Source organism: Prenolepis imparis, unplaced genomic scaffold (assembly GCF_030444845.1).
Source record: "Prenolepis imparis isolate NDT839.2.m4 unplaced genomic scaffold, iyPreImpa1.0 SCAF_2, whole genome shotgun sequence".
Classification (NCBI taxonomy): domain Eukaryota; kingdom Metazoa; phylum Arthropoda; class Insecta; order Hymenoptera; family Formicidae; genus Prenolepis; species Prenolepis imparis.
Genome location: NW_028141160.1, coordinates 10,964,255 through 10,982,091, shown reverse-complemented (window position 1 = coordinate 10,982,091; position 17,837 = coordinate 10,964,255). Strand labels below are relative to the sequence as shown.

Genomic DNA, 17,837 nt, shown 5'->3' with positions numbered 1-17,837 from the left:
TTTATCTCCATATAATACAAAAATAGACAACTTTTATAATCACTTTCGACGTCTCCATTATTCGGCATATGATCGCAATCATCACGACGATTAGTGTTCACCCCTATACTTCCGTGACAATTATCGAATGAATCAAACTGTCAGCGGAAACATTTCATTAATCTTCTAATGCAATTTAGGGAATAAAGAGAACGATCCTATTTCTAACAATTTCTTTACATTTTTTTTTTTTTTTTTTCATGTAGCTTTAGATATACTAAACGTTAAATAGTATATCGTGATATTACAGAAAGTAACGGAATATTACGAGGTCAAGGTTTTCTAGTTTCGCACGTGTCTGCTAACAATGTGAGATTCAGCAGAAATTCGAAAGACAATGACCGCGCTTTCCGAGTCAATGGGAATAAAAACGGCGGAAATGAAACTCTGAGCATCGGCGCACAAAAGCGCACAGAGTGGGTTCTTAATATTTCTTAAAAAGGCAATTCTCTACGTTTCCGGCCATCTCGTTCTCTCTGTGACTAATGGATCGTCATTATAGCGACACTCAATGTCTCTATTATTCTCAACTATACATTCATTTACGTGCGAAAACGAGCAACTTGCTGCCCGCGCTATGATGTAGCGTCGTACTAATCTGTCCGCGGGTCAATAAGTCACTTTTTATACGAGTGGCAATTTGTAATCACGACTTACTTACATTCATTATGTTTCAGAAATTGACTAATAGCACTTTTAACCCACGAGTACGCGCGTAGTTGTTTTTCATCATAATTACATGCAGCAGAAGAATAAGAAATCATATATACAATTGTTTTCTAGTGAGATCTTAAATATGTATTTAAATAAAAAAATAGTGCGCTGTTTTGATAATATATAATATATTTGATATAAAACGTTTCTTTAATATAAAAATAAATTGTAAGTTAAAAAATATTTAAAATATTTATATGCATAATTGAGATTATTAATTATGATGCACGTGATTTTATGTTTATTTTATTTGTATGTAAAAAAAATCTCGCGTGTAATATATATATAATTGAGAGCTTTTTTATATATCGCTTAAGCAATATAAATAAATATCAAATAAAATAAGATTCAATAACCCAATATTTGCAGCAAAGTTATATACAAAATAAAATAAAATTATTAATATATCGAAATGTCAAAAATGTCACAAGGCATATTTAGAAACATAACGAATTCAAATCCTGATTCCAAACGCACGCTATAGACCAGAAAATTATCTTTGTGTTAATTTTGTGAAACAAATTGATAAGAAAATAATCATATCAGTCAACACAGAACAAAATTTTAAAAAATCGTGAAAAATACATTACACTCGATCTAACGAACCGTACCTTCTTTCGTCGTAGTAGCTTCCACTCAAAATTATTCATCCTGTTTGATTTGTCAATCTCTCCTTATCCTCTTTTCTCGTCTCTACGTTTTTTTCATTCTTTCGAATCGTCATAGACAGATGAAAGCGAGTATCGCTTGACAGTCTCCCGGTTAACTTATTCTCTTATTCACGGTGTGAATTCGCAACTAGACTTCACTCACGCGTGTCAACGGAGCGAACGACGACGGTGACGATGATATCGCGGATGACGACGTAGAGGAAGAGCAAAACGAGACGAGTCGAGTTTTGAATTCCCGGCACGACATCCCGGCATCGCAGCTAAACAGCCATTCCGAGATACTCATTGTTCTCGAATCGCGCGCCCGAGGATACGTGTCCTTGGCATGGACAGCGGCATCCGCCCACCTTCGAACGAATGCACCGGGATATAGCCTGAAACCGACCGAGAGCGCGGGAATCCGTTCGCGGACGAGAGCCCGCGTCAAGATCCAAAACAGGATTTCACGTTAGAGAGAGACGCTCTTGACAGACGGACAGTTCTACGTTCGTGAGGAGAACAGCAGGTTCGTGCCCAGGGTTGCCTAAGGGAAGACCCCCACCCTTCGCACGGAGAATTACAAAACGCAATCGAAACGTTACGAAAGTCACCTTGAAAATTTACGATTGCCTCGCAACACAAATATATTCCAAAAGCTCGCGTTTATCGCATCGAATATTTTTAAGTTGTATGCAAAGCGGCTAAAAGTAGAGACGGCGTTATTCTGTCGAACATTTTACTGATATATAACACACGCGCACACATGTAAACATATACACACATCGCGAAACCTGATTCCGGAGCCGTCGCGTGAACGCGCCACGAGATTACTTTGTAATTTTCAGGAAGATTTACACGGCACTTTAGGATGCTCGCGCCGGCGGTGATTCGACGATGTCGAGATAACCGGCCCCACCTCACCAAGGAAGTATACATGCCCGTGAAATCCGCATACTTGAGTTAACACAACCACCTTCCCGCCGAGCGGTGCGCAAGTCATTCAAACACTTCAAGCTGCGACTACACCCATCCACCACTTGCGCTCAAAAACGAGTCAACATCTTGCTCCGAGACGTCGCGAAGATTCGGACCTGCCGCGCTGCCATTTCTCTCGGCCACCCTGAGAGCGTAACTGAAAAATGGTACCGTCTACACGCGAAGCATACGAGACCTCGGGACGACTCGTTGAATTTACTGATGATCACTTCTTCTCTCTCCGTTCATAACCAAGCGAAAAGCTCTCGAGTCAAAAATAATTCTTCGCGAAAATTAAGATGCCGTTCCAGATGAAAAAGCATCAATTTATCCATCCCTCGACAATCTCATCGGCGCTCGTTTTCCCTCCCAGTGAGGAAACACTCCGGACGCGCACAAACACTCGCTCGGACTTTATCGACTGACCCTGTTCCGCGAACGGCGCTGTTAAACATGCACGTTTAAACGGCGCATCTGACGCGACTTCCTCGATGTATATAGAAGATATCAGTGGCGATATCACGGAATCACACGCGAGCAAGCGAGAGCAAGGATGGCCGGTGCCATGGACGACGAGGGTCAAGATGCATCTCGACGCGGAAGATGCAGGGCGGCGTACTGTCAAAATCTCCGTCGGGTGATTCCGCGGAACGGACGAGGGTGCTGGGGAATACGGGCATGCGTGATAACGCTTTCCTCTCATCGTTGTCGTCGCCGTCGTCGCCGTCGCCGACAGGGGTATAATCGAACTCCATACCGGTGTCGATTGCCGCGCGGCGCGGAAACAGACAGAGTCTGAATGAAAGTAAATGATACGACGTACATATGTACGCAACATGCCAGACGAGGCATTACATTCTCACTTTTCTTATACTGATAAATAATCGTAATAAAAATGGCGGATGACTACGAGCAAATTGGGTCCAGTATGATAATACAATTAATGCTGCCTAAAATTATGTGTAACAATAAAAAATCTCGAAAGTATTGTTATATATATGTATATATGTAAAAGGTTGTGTTTTATTTTAAGATTACGTTTTCTATATATCAAGAATGAGATCATAGAAATTGAAATAATAATAGCATATATGTTACTAATTAAGCGCGCTTTATAAAATTTTTTATATTTAAATATTTATAATTATAAATTTCTTACTGTTTCGATTAAAAAGAATACGATATGTTATGGATTCATTGTAATTATTAAGATTATTGTAGATATATTAATTTTCATATTAAGTTTCTAATATTTCGATTTTTCTCTCGTAATACTATTACGTAATATTCTCGTAAATTCAATCGCACACAAAAACACATAGTGTTTTCAAATAGATATTAATTTCTTTGAATAAGTATCAAGACTATTTTGTGTAGAATACATCAATTTCCAACCGAGAGTTTTCTCTCTGGTAACCATTATTAATAATGGCTGCCAAAGGGAAAACCCTAGTTGGAAATGATTGTACTATACACAAAATAGTCTCGATACTTCACACAAAATATGAATATGGTTAAATGCAGATTATGCTCTCGTCAACTTAACTTAATAAATGACCATGAAAATTTAGATGATCTAACATGGAATGATTTTTACACAAAAACCGAAGAAATCAATAAATTTAAATGCAATCTTCAAAGAATAATCATGAAATAAATGAAAAAGTAGAACAACACAATTAGAAAGTCATTAAAAATCATTTTTTAATAGACTAGAAATAAACACGTCATTGTTATTAGGCTTTCCATTAAACTGCAGAAACATTTACTTATCCGAGGTTCATGTATTGATAGCTTTGGCAAAAATCCTTGCTTTTTTTCGCGAGAAAAATAGACTTAATTGTGAATCAACGCAATCATCGAAATTATTATTCCAAAAAAATGTAATAAAAAAACAAAACATCTTTAAATTTTTTTAAGATTAATATATATAGAATAGAAACAAATTCTTTTATTAATCGAATTTTTGTTCAGATTGGAAACTTCGCGATTCATTGTCGTTGACTCGTTGGCGATTGAATGTCTCTTTCATCGTGTGCTCGAATTGTCATGTCACCGGCACACATCGATCTCTTTGCCATGTTATGTGACATTGCATTCTCAGAATTATAAGTCTAAACTAATTAAATTAATTAAGTTCGCTAGTGATATTCTTACGCGTCTATCGTTAAATTCGAACCCACCGATTAACACGCACTAATTTAATATAAAATATGCAATGGCTTTTTAAGTAGATTTCTGCGGAAATGAACAATCTTCTTTGCAAATAAATGAAAATATAAATCGATGCAAATAAAATAAGTGTCAACGTTCCAATGAACTACGTATTGTGCGAGCGGTGAAATAGTTTCGCATGTTTAATTGCGTTTCACGAATAATACGAAGAGCGAATAAAATCTGTTATACCAAAATTTTCACATTATTGAATGCAGAGTATCGAATAGAAGCACAAGTGAAAATTGACAAGCCTTAGGTTACGTACATTCAAAGTAGAGAATAACGCATAAAACGAAAGTGTGTCAGAAATAAGCATCGTAATACAAATTCGCAAAAATTGATATTTGTTGATATCGTTAGACATCTTATGTATATATCATATAGTATACACAGAAATCGAAACTCGTATAATTTAAAAAGACTAGAAAATTATTATACTTATTCATATTTCAAAAAGAAAAAGAGAGAAGAGAAAGAGAGAAAAATATGTTTCCATATTTAGACAAAAATAGAAGCAGCAAAATAATTCAATTATGAATTCAAGAGATATAGAATCTCATTTGATATGCATTTTCAATCATTGCATACACATATTGCGCAAATAAAACAAAATAATAGGTATAATAATGAAATACAACAAAATAGTTCTTTTAATATACTATATACGTGTATAATTTTTCTATATCAAAAGAACTATTTCATTATTATATTTCATTATTATACATATTATTTTGTTTTATTTGCGCAATATGTGTATGCAATGATTGAGAATGTATATCAAATGAGATTTTATTTCTCTTGAATTCGTATTTGCATTATTTTGCTGCTTCTATTTTCTAAATATGGAAACATTTTTCTCTTTCTCTCTTCTCTCTTTTTCTCTTTTAAGCACAAATAAATATAATAATTTTCTATGATATAAAAAAATTAAGTGAAAAAATTAAAATATACTTGATATATACAAAATTATTCCAATATCTTTTATAAATTTTCTATTACTATATAAATAAAAAATATATTTTAGTGGTTAATTGTTTCAGTTAAATTAGGTCAAATTTTTTAAAGACTAGTTTAATTTTTTGTTTAATTATTCGTATTCTGATTTTATTGCTTTCTTTTAAAAAATATTTAATTTGCACTGTCAGTCGTAATTAATATGTATATTCTATTAGTTCTACGTTAGTGATCAAACGTGAGAGGATGAGAAGATACATATATGTATATATGATCTTTAGTTTATTTACTATTTTATGTATGCTTCTCTCAATTTATCGTTGTTTAATTTTTAAAAAAATTCTTTTAACAAAAATTTCTACATAAAGACATAAATACAAGAAATTTCAATTTTTTATATATGTAATATTAATCAAATTATATATAAATAATCACGTATTATGCAATTGCAATGCAACTGCATAAGTAATCTATCTGGTGCCATCTATTGGTTAATGCCTGCATCAGTGCATCTCACGTATGATCAATAACGTAGAACTAATAGAATATATTAATTATGACTGACAATACAAATTAAATATTTTTTTAAAGAAAGAAAACAATAAAATCAGAATACGAATAACCAAACTAGTTTTTTAAAAAATTTGACCTAATCTAACTTACCCTGAAACAATTAACCTGTAAAATATATTTTTTGTTTATATAGTAATAGAAAATTTATAAAAGATATTGAAATAACTTTGTATATATCAAGTATATTTTAATTGTTTTCAATATATTATTAATATACGATAATCGTGCATCGATAATGGATACACGCGCCAATTGCTAATAATCATCTCTCTTCTTATGATTATTATGTTCTTCAGACAGAGAAAGAGAAGGGGGAGAAAGATAAATCCTAAAAATATTTATATTTTTTAAAAGATAACACGAAAAGTAGGATATTGATTAATGTGCAAATTGAAGTCGCGTACTAAATGAAAAAATACATATGTATCTCTATCTGACGACGAAGTAAAATCTTTCGTATATTTTTGAAGAATAGAAGAATAAGAAAGTGGCGTCGTACTTTTCAAGAAAGCTAATATATTTTTTTGTCAGAATTGTACGACCGCGCCGATATTTTATCCCGCGCTGTCTTAATGTTTCATGCTCATACATTTGCATGTATTATAGGACGCCGGTTCTTTCTGTGCGTGCGATAGCTATCTTTTCCCGAATATTTCTTGAGGATCGCGAACAGGGCGTGCGAAGACGTGCGCTTCTCGATTTAACTACAGCACGAATGAAAAGTGATACACACGACTCTTCATTCAATTTTGATTACGGTATTTCGCGGCGTACCGTTAATGATATTAGATGATTTCTCGCGCTCAAAAAACCATATTACGCAATAATAATGCACTTCGACGCTTATCGCGACGATTTAAACTGCAGGTATTGTTTGCATAGGAGATATACGCACGTTATAACGGCGCTGTCTTAATGATAAATAGTTATTAATTTTCTTTCACAATAGATTTTGTCGCAACGAGAACGTGGGATCCTTTATGTTGAAGTAAGATATGATATTCGCGATAAGCATCCGTGAAATTCATTGAATAAGCTCGAACTTACGAACGAAATAATGCTTCTCTTTTAATCACTCTGAGATGCAAGAGCTATTTAAATTTCTCTTCCACTGTCAAATACAGTGAACAGATTAATAATAACCATTAATAATAACTATTAATAATAATCATTAAATAAATCATAATCATTAATAATTAACAGATAATAATATCGTTATTAATATTTGTAATAGTAATTCAAATCATATGTACATATACATATGATATACAATAATTATTATTATAAGTATTATTATTATTATTATATAATTATTATTATTTATTAATTATGAGAATTTTGGACAATCACATCTTTATCTCCACGGAATTAATTTTCTCTTGAGACATAAAACTGATATTATACATATCTTGTATAATAACTACTAAACCATTTATATTGTATACATTATGCTTTCATTAAAAATATCTCTTTAATCTTTATTTATTCCGATTTATTCTGTTATTTGAATAGTTACTTTAACGGATTTCAATTAAATAATTCAATTAAATAATTTATTTCTTAACTTGAAAGTTAACGAGGACATATGAGAAATACAACGAAGGAGTAGAACGAAAAGCATGAAAATATAAAATGCATACAACTATCAGACTAACAATAAGCTAAACTTTCCTCTCTCTTTCTCTTTCTTTCTCTATAATGCTATGGATTTAAGACAATAGTCATTCCAGTCGTGAAATTATCCTCCGTTATAATTAAGGTTTTTACATATAGTTTTGGAATTGGCACGCTTAGAATTTCCGTTGGCGGCGGAAGATTTCTCTCGTAAAAGATTGTCATACTAAAATGTTAAAACGATGCGAAACAAGCGGATTTGAGCTGTACTTAGAAAATGATTTCTACCGTAATTAGGGCACAGAATCGTTTTAGACGGTATATGCTAAATCCGAATAGTGGAACTTTCACGTTTTTGCTTAAGCTGAATTGCATTCACAAACTTTTAGAAAAAGTCACATGAATATCTGTGAATATTCTGGAAGCACATGACGTTCCAACATGAATGTAAATGCTCGTAATGGCATCAAATTAGAATCTCGCGTCACGAAAGTACATTTCTAGTTTACATTTATAGTAACATCACAACCTATCTGGCGCATCTAAAGATAAGTGCCATCATAAACGTCATCAATCAAAATCATACATATTTAGAAAAACATAAGGAAAGAAAAACCAGAATAAACGAATAAAGAAATTATTGTTTTGGTGAAAGCCGAATAAAGAGATTTTGGCAAAAGCTAAGTTATGCAAGTGTTTACCATCAATTATTATCGAATTTTTCATTAACTATAATCAACCATTGTATAATCATAGTTAATCGACAAATAGCGAGAAGATCAGAAATTGCTTTCAAAAGTCAAAAAAACCGAGTATTTGTTCTTGAGGATCGTTACCCTAACAGCACACATATCCGAAAGACGTTCAGAGGACATCCAGAGGACATCCCAACATCCTCTGGATGTCCCTTGAACGTCTTTCGGATATGTGTGCTGTTAGGGTAGCAGGTCGTACAAAATCGCGCGCGCTTCTCGATTTAATTACAGCACGTATAAAAAGAGATACACACGACTCTTTATTCAATTTAATTACGGTATTTCGTGGCGTACCGTTAATGATATTAGATTTCTCGCGTTCAAAAAGCCATATTACGCAATAATAGTATAAAAAAGAAAAAACCAGAACAAACGAATAAAGAAATTATCGTTTCGGCAACAGCTAAAGTATGCAATTGTTTACCATCAATTACTATCGAATTTTCAAATAACTATAAGCAATCATATAAGATTTAATCGATAAATGTTTTATCGTCATTATTAAAAACTGTCTGAAACTAAATTTCTTGTCTAGCAAACAAGTTACTATCAAAACATATAGTCAAAATAAAATAATATAATAAAAATAAAAAAATACAGAATTCATAATAGCATAAGAAAAGAAAAACATCGAATAAAGAAATTATTGTTTCGGCAAAAGAACCTATAATACATGCAAATATATAAACGTGGTATTAACATAACGCGGGATAAAATATCGGCACGGTCGCACAATTCTGACAAAAAAACACGTTAGCTTTTTTTAAAAAGTACGCCACTTCTCGTTCTTCGATTCTTCAAAAATACACGAAAGATTTTACTTAATCGTCATATACATACATATACTTTTTCGTTTAGTACGCAATTTGCACATTTATCAACATCCTACTTCGTTATCTTTTAAAAAAATATATAAATATTTTTCAAACAACTATAATCAAAATTATTGTATAACCAAACATAATTGACAAATGTCCATTATTAAAAACTGCCAGAAACTGGCTAAATTTATTGTGCAAACAAGTTGCTACCAAAACATATATAACGTAGTGGAAATGAATAAAAATAAGTGAAAAAATCCAAATTTTATACTCGTAATAGCATAAGGGAGGAAAAATCAGAAAGCACGAATAAAGAAATTATCGTTTCGGCAAAAGCTAAATTATGCAGTTGTTTATCATCAATTACTATCGAATTTTCCATTAATTATAATCAATCATTGAATAACCAGATTTAATCGACAAATGTGCCCATTGTTAAAAACTGCCAGAAAATGGCTAAGTTTATTGTCTAGCAAACAAGTTACTACCAAAACATATATGTATAACGTAGTGAAAATAAAATAATAAAATAAAATAATAAGTGAACAAATTCAAAATTCATATTCATAATATTATAAAAGAGGAAAAACCAGAACAAACGAATTAAAAAAATTATTTCAGCAAAAGCCAAATTATGCAATTGTTTATCATCAATTACTATCGAATTTTCAAATAATCAACCATTGTATAATCAGATTTAATCGACAAATGTCTATTATTAAAAACAGCCAGAAATTGGTTAAATTTATTATCTAGCAAACAAGTTGCTATCAAAACATATATAACGTAGTGGAAGTGAAATAATAAAGTGAAATAATGAATGAGAAAATTCAGAATTCATATTCATAATAACATAAAAGACGAAAAATCAGAATAAATGATTTAAAAAATTATTGTTTCGGCAAAAGTTAAATTATGCAATTGTTTATCATCAGTTACTATCAAATGTTCAAATAATCAACCATTGTATAATCAGATTTAATCGATAAATGTCATAATTAAAAACAGCCAGAAATTAATTAAATTTATTGTCTAGAAAACAAGTTATTAGCAAAAACAAGCATAAATCAAATTGACTAAAGTAATCAATAATATTAGCCAAATACTAACGAAAATTCCGGTCAATTGACTAAAAATTTTGGATATTTTTTATCCATATTCATTATTTTATTTTCACTACGATATGTAATATCTCGTACATTTTAATTGCAAATAGCAAAAACTCACCGGAGCATTTCTGATACCCAATCGTACTTTACAGTACTTTTTCATAAATACTCGCCACAGTACGTAAGCCATGACGATGATAATTGTCTCGAATACTCCTGCCGTCTTGGAAGCTAACAATCCTCCTTCCACAAAAGATGAAATATCAAATGTCCGTTGCACCACTCGCGAACCGTTTCGATTGCCGGGAATTCAAGACATCGCGGACAATAAACACGGCACGACACGATGCGAATGGGCGAATCGGGATTGCAAGGACACAGACTTTCACACGAACGTTCGTTTATCCGCAAAGATCGTTGATCGATAAACACGCCAGTTACGTCACGATTACGTTGATATGCAAATCGCGCTGTCGCACATTGAAATCCTGCGTGCGATGCGATATGAGAGTGAGATGAAAAAACGACAGTTAAGTAGACGATACGAACAAACTCGGTTTGTTAGCGGCTCATTTGCCGACATTCAGACAGGATCAACAATCGTCGTGCACGCGCCGTTACGAATTACAAATTACGCACAAGTCGCACAACGATCTCAGTTTTCGTCACGTATCACTGCTCGCAATCTCTGAAACGTGATCAATCGTCGGCAACGAACTTTGTCGTCGTAAAATTCGCCGCATCTCGAGATTCGCTCATTCGCGCGATGTTCACTTCAGTGTCGAGCGACACGATACTTACACGAGCAAAATTCACAAGATCACGTGATAAAGTCCACATAGGCGCAATAAAAACTTGCATGAAAACATTCGGGTACTTTCCGCCATGACACAAATTAATCCGTTGTCCTTGAAAAATTTGGCGATTCTTTTCTCGTGTCTTTCTTCGCGTTATTATCGTCCTGGAGAGTCGTTTGTACTCGACGATACTGAACGATCGTGTGTCCTCGCATAATCAAACGTACACAGTTCACATTATCCTGCGTAGTGCGCGATATTAGACGACATTTTGCGGACGCGAGAAACACCGCGGTACGAAACGAACGTTAACTAAACGTGCGAAGACATGTTCACGGCGCATTCTTCGCTTTTACACTCGATTTACTTCACTCGCGTACCTTACGATAGGCATACGATCGCGTCTGATAAAAGAAAGAACTCGATCGGCGCTCGCTTGTTCGTGCATCGGCACGATAGTAACGAGGATCTTCGCGAATCACGTTGACTAAAGACGCGCACCCCATAGACCCGACGAGGTTGGCTGCCGCGATATGACTGACACGCGACACACGCAACTAACCGCGCAGGCGACTACCTCCCTCCCCACCCCCCACCCCCCACCCCCCACCGCGCGACCGAGCGCTGTGTGAAAGACGAACGAAAGAGAGAATATACACAATCAAAAGTTTTATACTGAAATTTTTTAATTGATATAATAACAATATATATATATATATATATATATATATATATATGTTTTGAGAGTCTATCGAAATATATATATATTTGCAAAAATTTTTCTTATATTCTTAATACTGTTATCAAATTATAAAATGTTTAAATCAAAATAAAAAATATTTCTTTTCGAAATATAAATAAAACTTATTTTATTATTAATTTATTTATTTATTATATTTTTTAAATATATACATATACAGTAATGGTCATGCAAATAGAGTCACTAAAAAAGAAAAACAATAATCAACAAATAAAAATACTAAGCAATAAGTTGCAATAAAATAAAAATTTGTTTTTTGTCTCTTATGGAATAAATTATATGATAAAATAAATTTTATCATATTAGTACAAATTTAAACTTTAGTATTTTTATTGCTAATTGTTGTTTTCATTTTTCAGTGACTCTATTTTCATGACCATCATTGTATATTTTTTCTGTATTAATAAAATTAAATGAATAAAATTATCAAAACAATACTAAAAAATTTGGATGAAAAACTAATTAGATTTAATATCTTTTATTGGCAATAGAAGCATATTTTTGACCTACTAGAAACAAAATTATAAGTGTAACATACACTTACATTGGAAAATATATTTATTTATATTCTTAAATCATATATTGATTTTTGTTATACACATATATGTGAAACAAATTTTATTTCAATCAAATAAACTAAAAGTGTAGTAAAAAAGTATTACAATTAGAGATTAAAAGTTTCATAAATAGTGATGATAGAATAACTAATTGTTTAAAAGAATAAAAAAAAGTGTACATAAAACTGATATTAATCGCAAACAGGTAAATCTTTATAAAATTATAATTCAATCTTTATAATCTTTATAAATATATACTCATTAATTACTATAATATATATAATATTTATTTATTAAATATTATTAGTTAATATTTATTTATTTATGAAATATACATCTAATTAATTATTATGTATATTTAATATTAATATTAATATTAATATTTATTATGTATATTTAATATTAATAAAAATATTAATTATTGAAGATATAGAATTTGATACGGAAATAAAAAAATGTGCAGAAACATGATATAGCATCATGGGACGATATTTTAGAGAAATAGCACAATAATGAAATAAGAATAAATTATCTTGCTAAATTAGAAGATAAAAACTTAGCAAAGATTTTTGATAATTGATCGCTTTAAACATTCTGAATTGATAGACAATGATTTTAAGATTATGAATATTAATTATATGAAATTTGAACTATGTTAATATTTAGATGAAATGTTTTAAAGTTATACAAGATCAGCTAATTTTAAAGTTGGCAACGTACAATCAATGATGTCCAACATAAAATATTTTTGTTTCATAAAGAAAAATAATTTTATTTAAAAAAAAATATTTTGAAGATAACTAAATATTTTTTATGCAAACAAAAGTTTTAAAATAAAAAGATTACTTTCTTACAAATATAGAAAATAATCGTTTACTAGATTTAAAAATTTCTTAAAGTTAGCATATTTTTTCAATGATAATTAACAAAAATTTATCTTTAAAGTACTCGTGTTGCCGTGTTTCCTCAACGATAGTGCAGAGTTTCGCATATGATGCTGCTGGCATCTCACTAAACCTTGAGACTTTCGCATCGTGATGGAGATTCATTAAACATACACGAGAGATGTCTCGTTTTAACAAAACAGTTTTAAAAAAGTTTTAAAAGAATATATGAAGGTGTGCACTGCACGATGATTATTATATTATTAACGGAATGACACTGTCTATTCACTTCGAAGTCCGATTGTTCTATCCGATTTTCAATTGTTTCGCTCCATATCCGACTTCAAATTCTTTTATGTTAACGAAAATCACTTAAAGTAATCTTTTATTCGCTAGTGCTCTTCTATAGACTGGAAACAGTCTATAGAATAATAGGATCGAGAGATACACGAACAATAAAGATTGTTACAGAGTCAAACATGTTTATTTAAAATTTTTATTTAAAAAAATTATTTAATTCCACTGATTGTGAGTCTGAACCGTAATCACGTTCACTGAACAAATTGAGACGCGAATGCATTGTAATACTTTAATATACTTATGGCTATTTACAGTTCCAATAATTATACACAGAGAGAATTTTCTCTTAGAATTTACCCTGAAAATCATGGTAATCGTGGGACAATATGGTTTGGAAAGAATTTTATGAGAATTTCTGCCCTGATTCATATTTATCACAATAAAAAATAATAATATCTATCACAATAAAATATAAATATATTAGATTAATTTTACTATGTATAATAAAATGTATAATCTAAAAGAAAATTCTCTCTGTGTATAGTTATTGGAACTGTAAAGAGCCATAAGTATATTAAAGTATTACAATGCATTCGCATCTCAATTTGTTCAGTGAACGTGATTACGGTTCAGACTCACTATCAGTGGAATTAAATAATTTTTTTAAATAAAATTTAATTTTTAATTCTAACAGAAATTCTCTCTATGTACTTAAAGAAATGATAAGACGCGAAATTGATAATCGCTCGGTGTCGACTGATTGTAAGAGGGATGATCTCGAATACCTTACTATCTCACATGGATTTGTCGCGAATTCTAGTGTTTGAACCAATTAGGTTGAAGAATCGACATATAAGTCCAAATAAGGTAACGAAACTATTTGTTGATGTTCTAATACATCCAAAATATTAGTATGTAGGTGAGATGTCGAGGATGTCTTGCGTGGGGGAAAGTCATAGAAGGATTCAAAACATCTACAGAAATTCCTTCTAGAATAATCTACAGCCGCTACTTTAAATCAATGTTTTAAAATTAATTATTTATTGCCAATCTCGATTAGAAAAACCAATAATGAGTGTATTTTGTAATAATGTTCAAAATTTATATCAAGAAATTTAAGAGTTTTCTTTAATGACTGTCTTAACATAATCTCGATAAGACAATTACAATCTTCTATTAAGACAATTACATAAACAATCTTATTGTTAGTTATGTAGGTTAAAAAATATATAATGTAATATATATTAATATAAAAAAAACATGTATTTTTCCTCTTTCGTCGTTTTCGGAAATTTTCTCACCGTCGGATCTTTCGAGAGCTAAGTTATATAGAGATATATGTATATAGAGAAAAATATATATATATATGTATATATTTTAGATAAAAGTATTTTAACATATAAAAAGAAAGAGTATTTTATTTATAATAAATAGCGTAACACATTAAAACATATTTTTCATTGGAAATTTTAATTATATTTATGAAAATTTATTAAGAAAGGATTGATAAGATCTTCGATATTTACATTTGTATTACATTTTTATTCCTGAAAATTGTATTTCGTGTATTACCTCGAATATGTTCATTAAATTTTATATATATGTAGAAGAAAGTTTCTCATGGCCAGGTCTAATATATTTGGTCATATTTATGTTTTTCTTTCGGTCTATTATAGTCAGGGTCATTATTATATTTTCGACAAAGATCCTTTTGATCCCCAAGATCGCGCGCGATAATTGATCACGGCTTTTGAGCGTGTTGTCAGCTGTTTAAGCCACATAAATACAGAGAGATATATAATCAGCTCTAACAAATGTACAGAGAGATATATCATATCAACTCTCGAAAGGACAGCGAAAGAATTTCTGAAAATGACTGAGAAAAGAGGAAAAATTTATATTATATCGATATATATTATATTATATTATATATTATATTGGCAACAACTAATTCTTTGCTATAATAAATCGTTAATATACCAAATTTTATTTGGTAAAGCAGCAAAAATATGTATTACTTCAATAAATATACTTTGTTGTAAATTTAAAGCCATATTTTGGATTGAATTAATTAGAAAATATTGTCTTTGCTATATTAATAAGTCTGCCATGCTATATTATCCTATTTTATCAGTTATAATCATAAATTTTATGCAGCTCTGAAACTTGATTACTATGACACAGAAGATTGGTTGTCTGTATAGTACGGTTGTATATTTGTGAAACTATTAAAATTTTAGCTGTTTCAATAAATCTTTTTATTCCATGATTAATATAAGTTTATATTCAGTCGTCGTTTTCACAATCTGTATGTTACAGTGCAAACACACACGTATTGCAGAGAGAGTATATGCAGCGTTAAAATGCGCGTTACTTATACATCGCACGCACTTTCAACCCGCGAGGGACACGTGGGTGTTCTTGCCTCGTGCACATCCTCGAAAACGATTCTCCTGTTCCCTTAACGTTCATTCATACAACAAGTTGGCTTGCGCCCGTGGGCGGCGATGATGACTCTTAAGACTTCTCTGACCGAAAATCGAGGAGAACCAGGTTCGGTTACGAAAAAAGGGCAGAGAAATGTATGAACCAGTTGTATGTACCGTTTAACGTTTAACGAATTAACGTAAAAACAGTTGACATAAAAATGCGTTGCCTCATTTTTGTACGATTTCCAAATACGTGCCTAACGAGATTGTGGACATAATTAATTTTCGTGAATATATTTTTTGTTTGCGTTAATTGCAATGGACATTTATTAGGATGTGAAACTAAAATATACCTAGTTTAACTAATAAAAATACATTTCTTTACACGTTAAAAAATGCAAAATAAATTTGTTAAAAGTACAATATTTATATTTTTCGATTTTATATATTTTGTTTAACTAATCTTTTTATAATAATTCCTTTTATGTATATCTCTCTTTACATATATTACATTTAATCAAAATCTTTTAAAATATATCATGGCGCAAAATTATCTAAATAGCTGCGGTTTACGTCATCACGTTACATAATTTCTATTCAGATTCAATGTTCTTGCAATTGCGATATCGGCTGATGCGATCGTGCGCATGTCTAATTGCTGAACAATCGTAACTGAACAGCTGATTTTTTTTCTTCTCTTTAATCGAAAATCTAATCCAGTAATTGCTTAATTAACTTATTTCAATAGAGATATTACGAATTTATAAGTTATTTCAATAACGGTAGACCGGATCTGCGACAATTATTTTATTTTCCGCTTTCGTGGCGTGATCACGCACGATCTTTGTCGAACACAATACACGTATACTAAAGGTTCATAGAGTTAAGTAGATGTCAATGCGTTCTCTCCTACGTGTCCATGTTTGGCGATCACTTTCGTGCTCAGAATCGATATAAGAAAAAAAGAGACTCATTTTGCGACGCGCAGTCTTCTATAAAGCGAGATCTCGATTAACCGAATTTCAGAAATTGTAATTATTAATGAATGCTATATGCCTGGCAAATTCTACTAATTATAGAGATATTTCATAATTGTGTCAGCAATTAAGGTATGTTCTTTTTGAAATGTTTGCGAGTGTTTTTGTGCATTTTAAATATTCTAGTTCTGCCTGTTTGTAAAAAAAATTTTTTTTTTTTCTATGACGGCATGTGAAAAAATATAATTGTCTTAAATTGCTTTATATCGAACGTGTGGAAGAAAGCGCGATTAATTAGAGAACGGATTAAAACATGTTGCAAGATATACGGGTCTTCACGACGTATTTGTATATACATACATGTATTTATGTATACGTATCATGTAAATGTATCAAATTAATCAAAGAGAATAATCCGTGTATATAACGATGATGATTATTATTCGATCTGACGAAATTCTAGCATGCATGGCGTTATCTTATAGGAAGATGCTTTCGCGCCTATCTTTTTAAAATGTGAAACCGAGCACAAATATATAAATACAATGAGAATGACGATTAGTTTATAGCGACGAAGTAAAAATTTCGAATTCCGCGAGTTTACGATTTTCGCTCTGATTGTGAGTCTGACTTATGGCACTTCGTATCCCTTATTGCATTTATAAACCTGTCGTGCGCTGCATATGCGATGCGCAGGTTTTGCGCATTACAC

At 31.5% G+C, this 17,837-nt stretch overlaps 1 protein-coding gene across 3 annotated transcripts in view; it reads right to left on the bottom strand.

Annotated features, from left to right (window-relative positions):
* LOC145933172 (puratrophin-1) overlaps positions 1–17,837 on the bottom strand; it is a 322,624-nt gene that overhangs the window by 303,816 nt on the left and 971 nt on the right. The window contains exon 1 of one of the 3 annotated variants that reach the window (XM_083032712.1): positions 10,540–11,745. The exons of 1 other annotated variant lie outside the window; for it this stretch is intronic. In XM_083032712.1, coding sequence (XP_082888838.1) covers positions 10,540–10,611 — 72 coding nt within the window. In that variant the 5' untranslated portion in view covers positions 10,612–11,745. Of the gene's footprint in view, positions 1–1,364; positions 2,995–10,539; positions 11,746–17,837 lie in introns of those variants that run through there. One more of the 3 variants, XM_083032713.1, reaches the window with a different exon arrangement.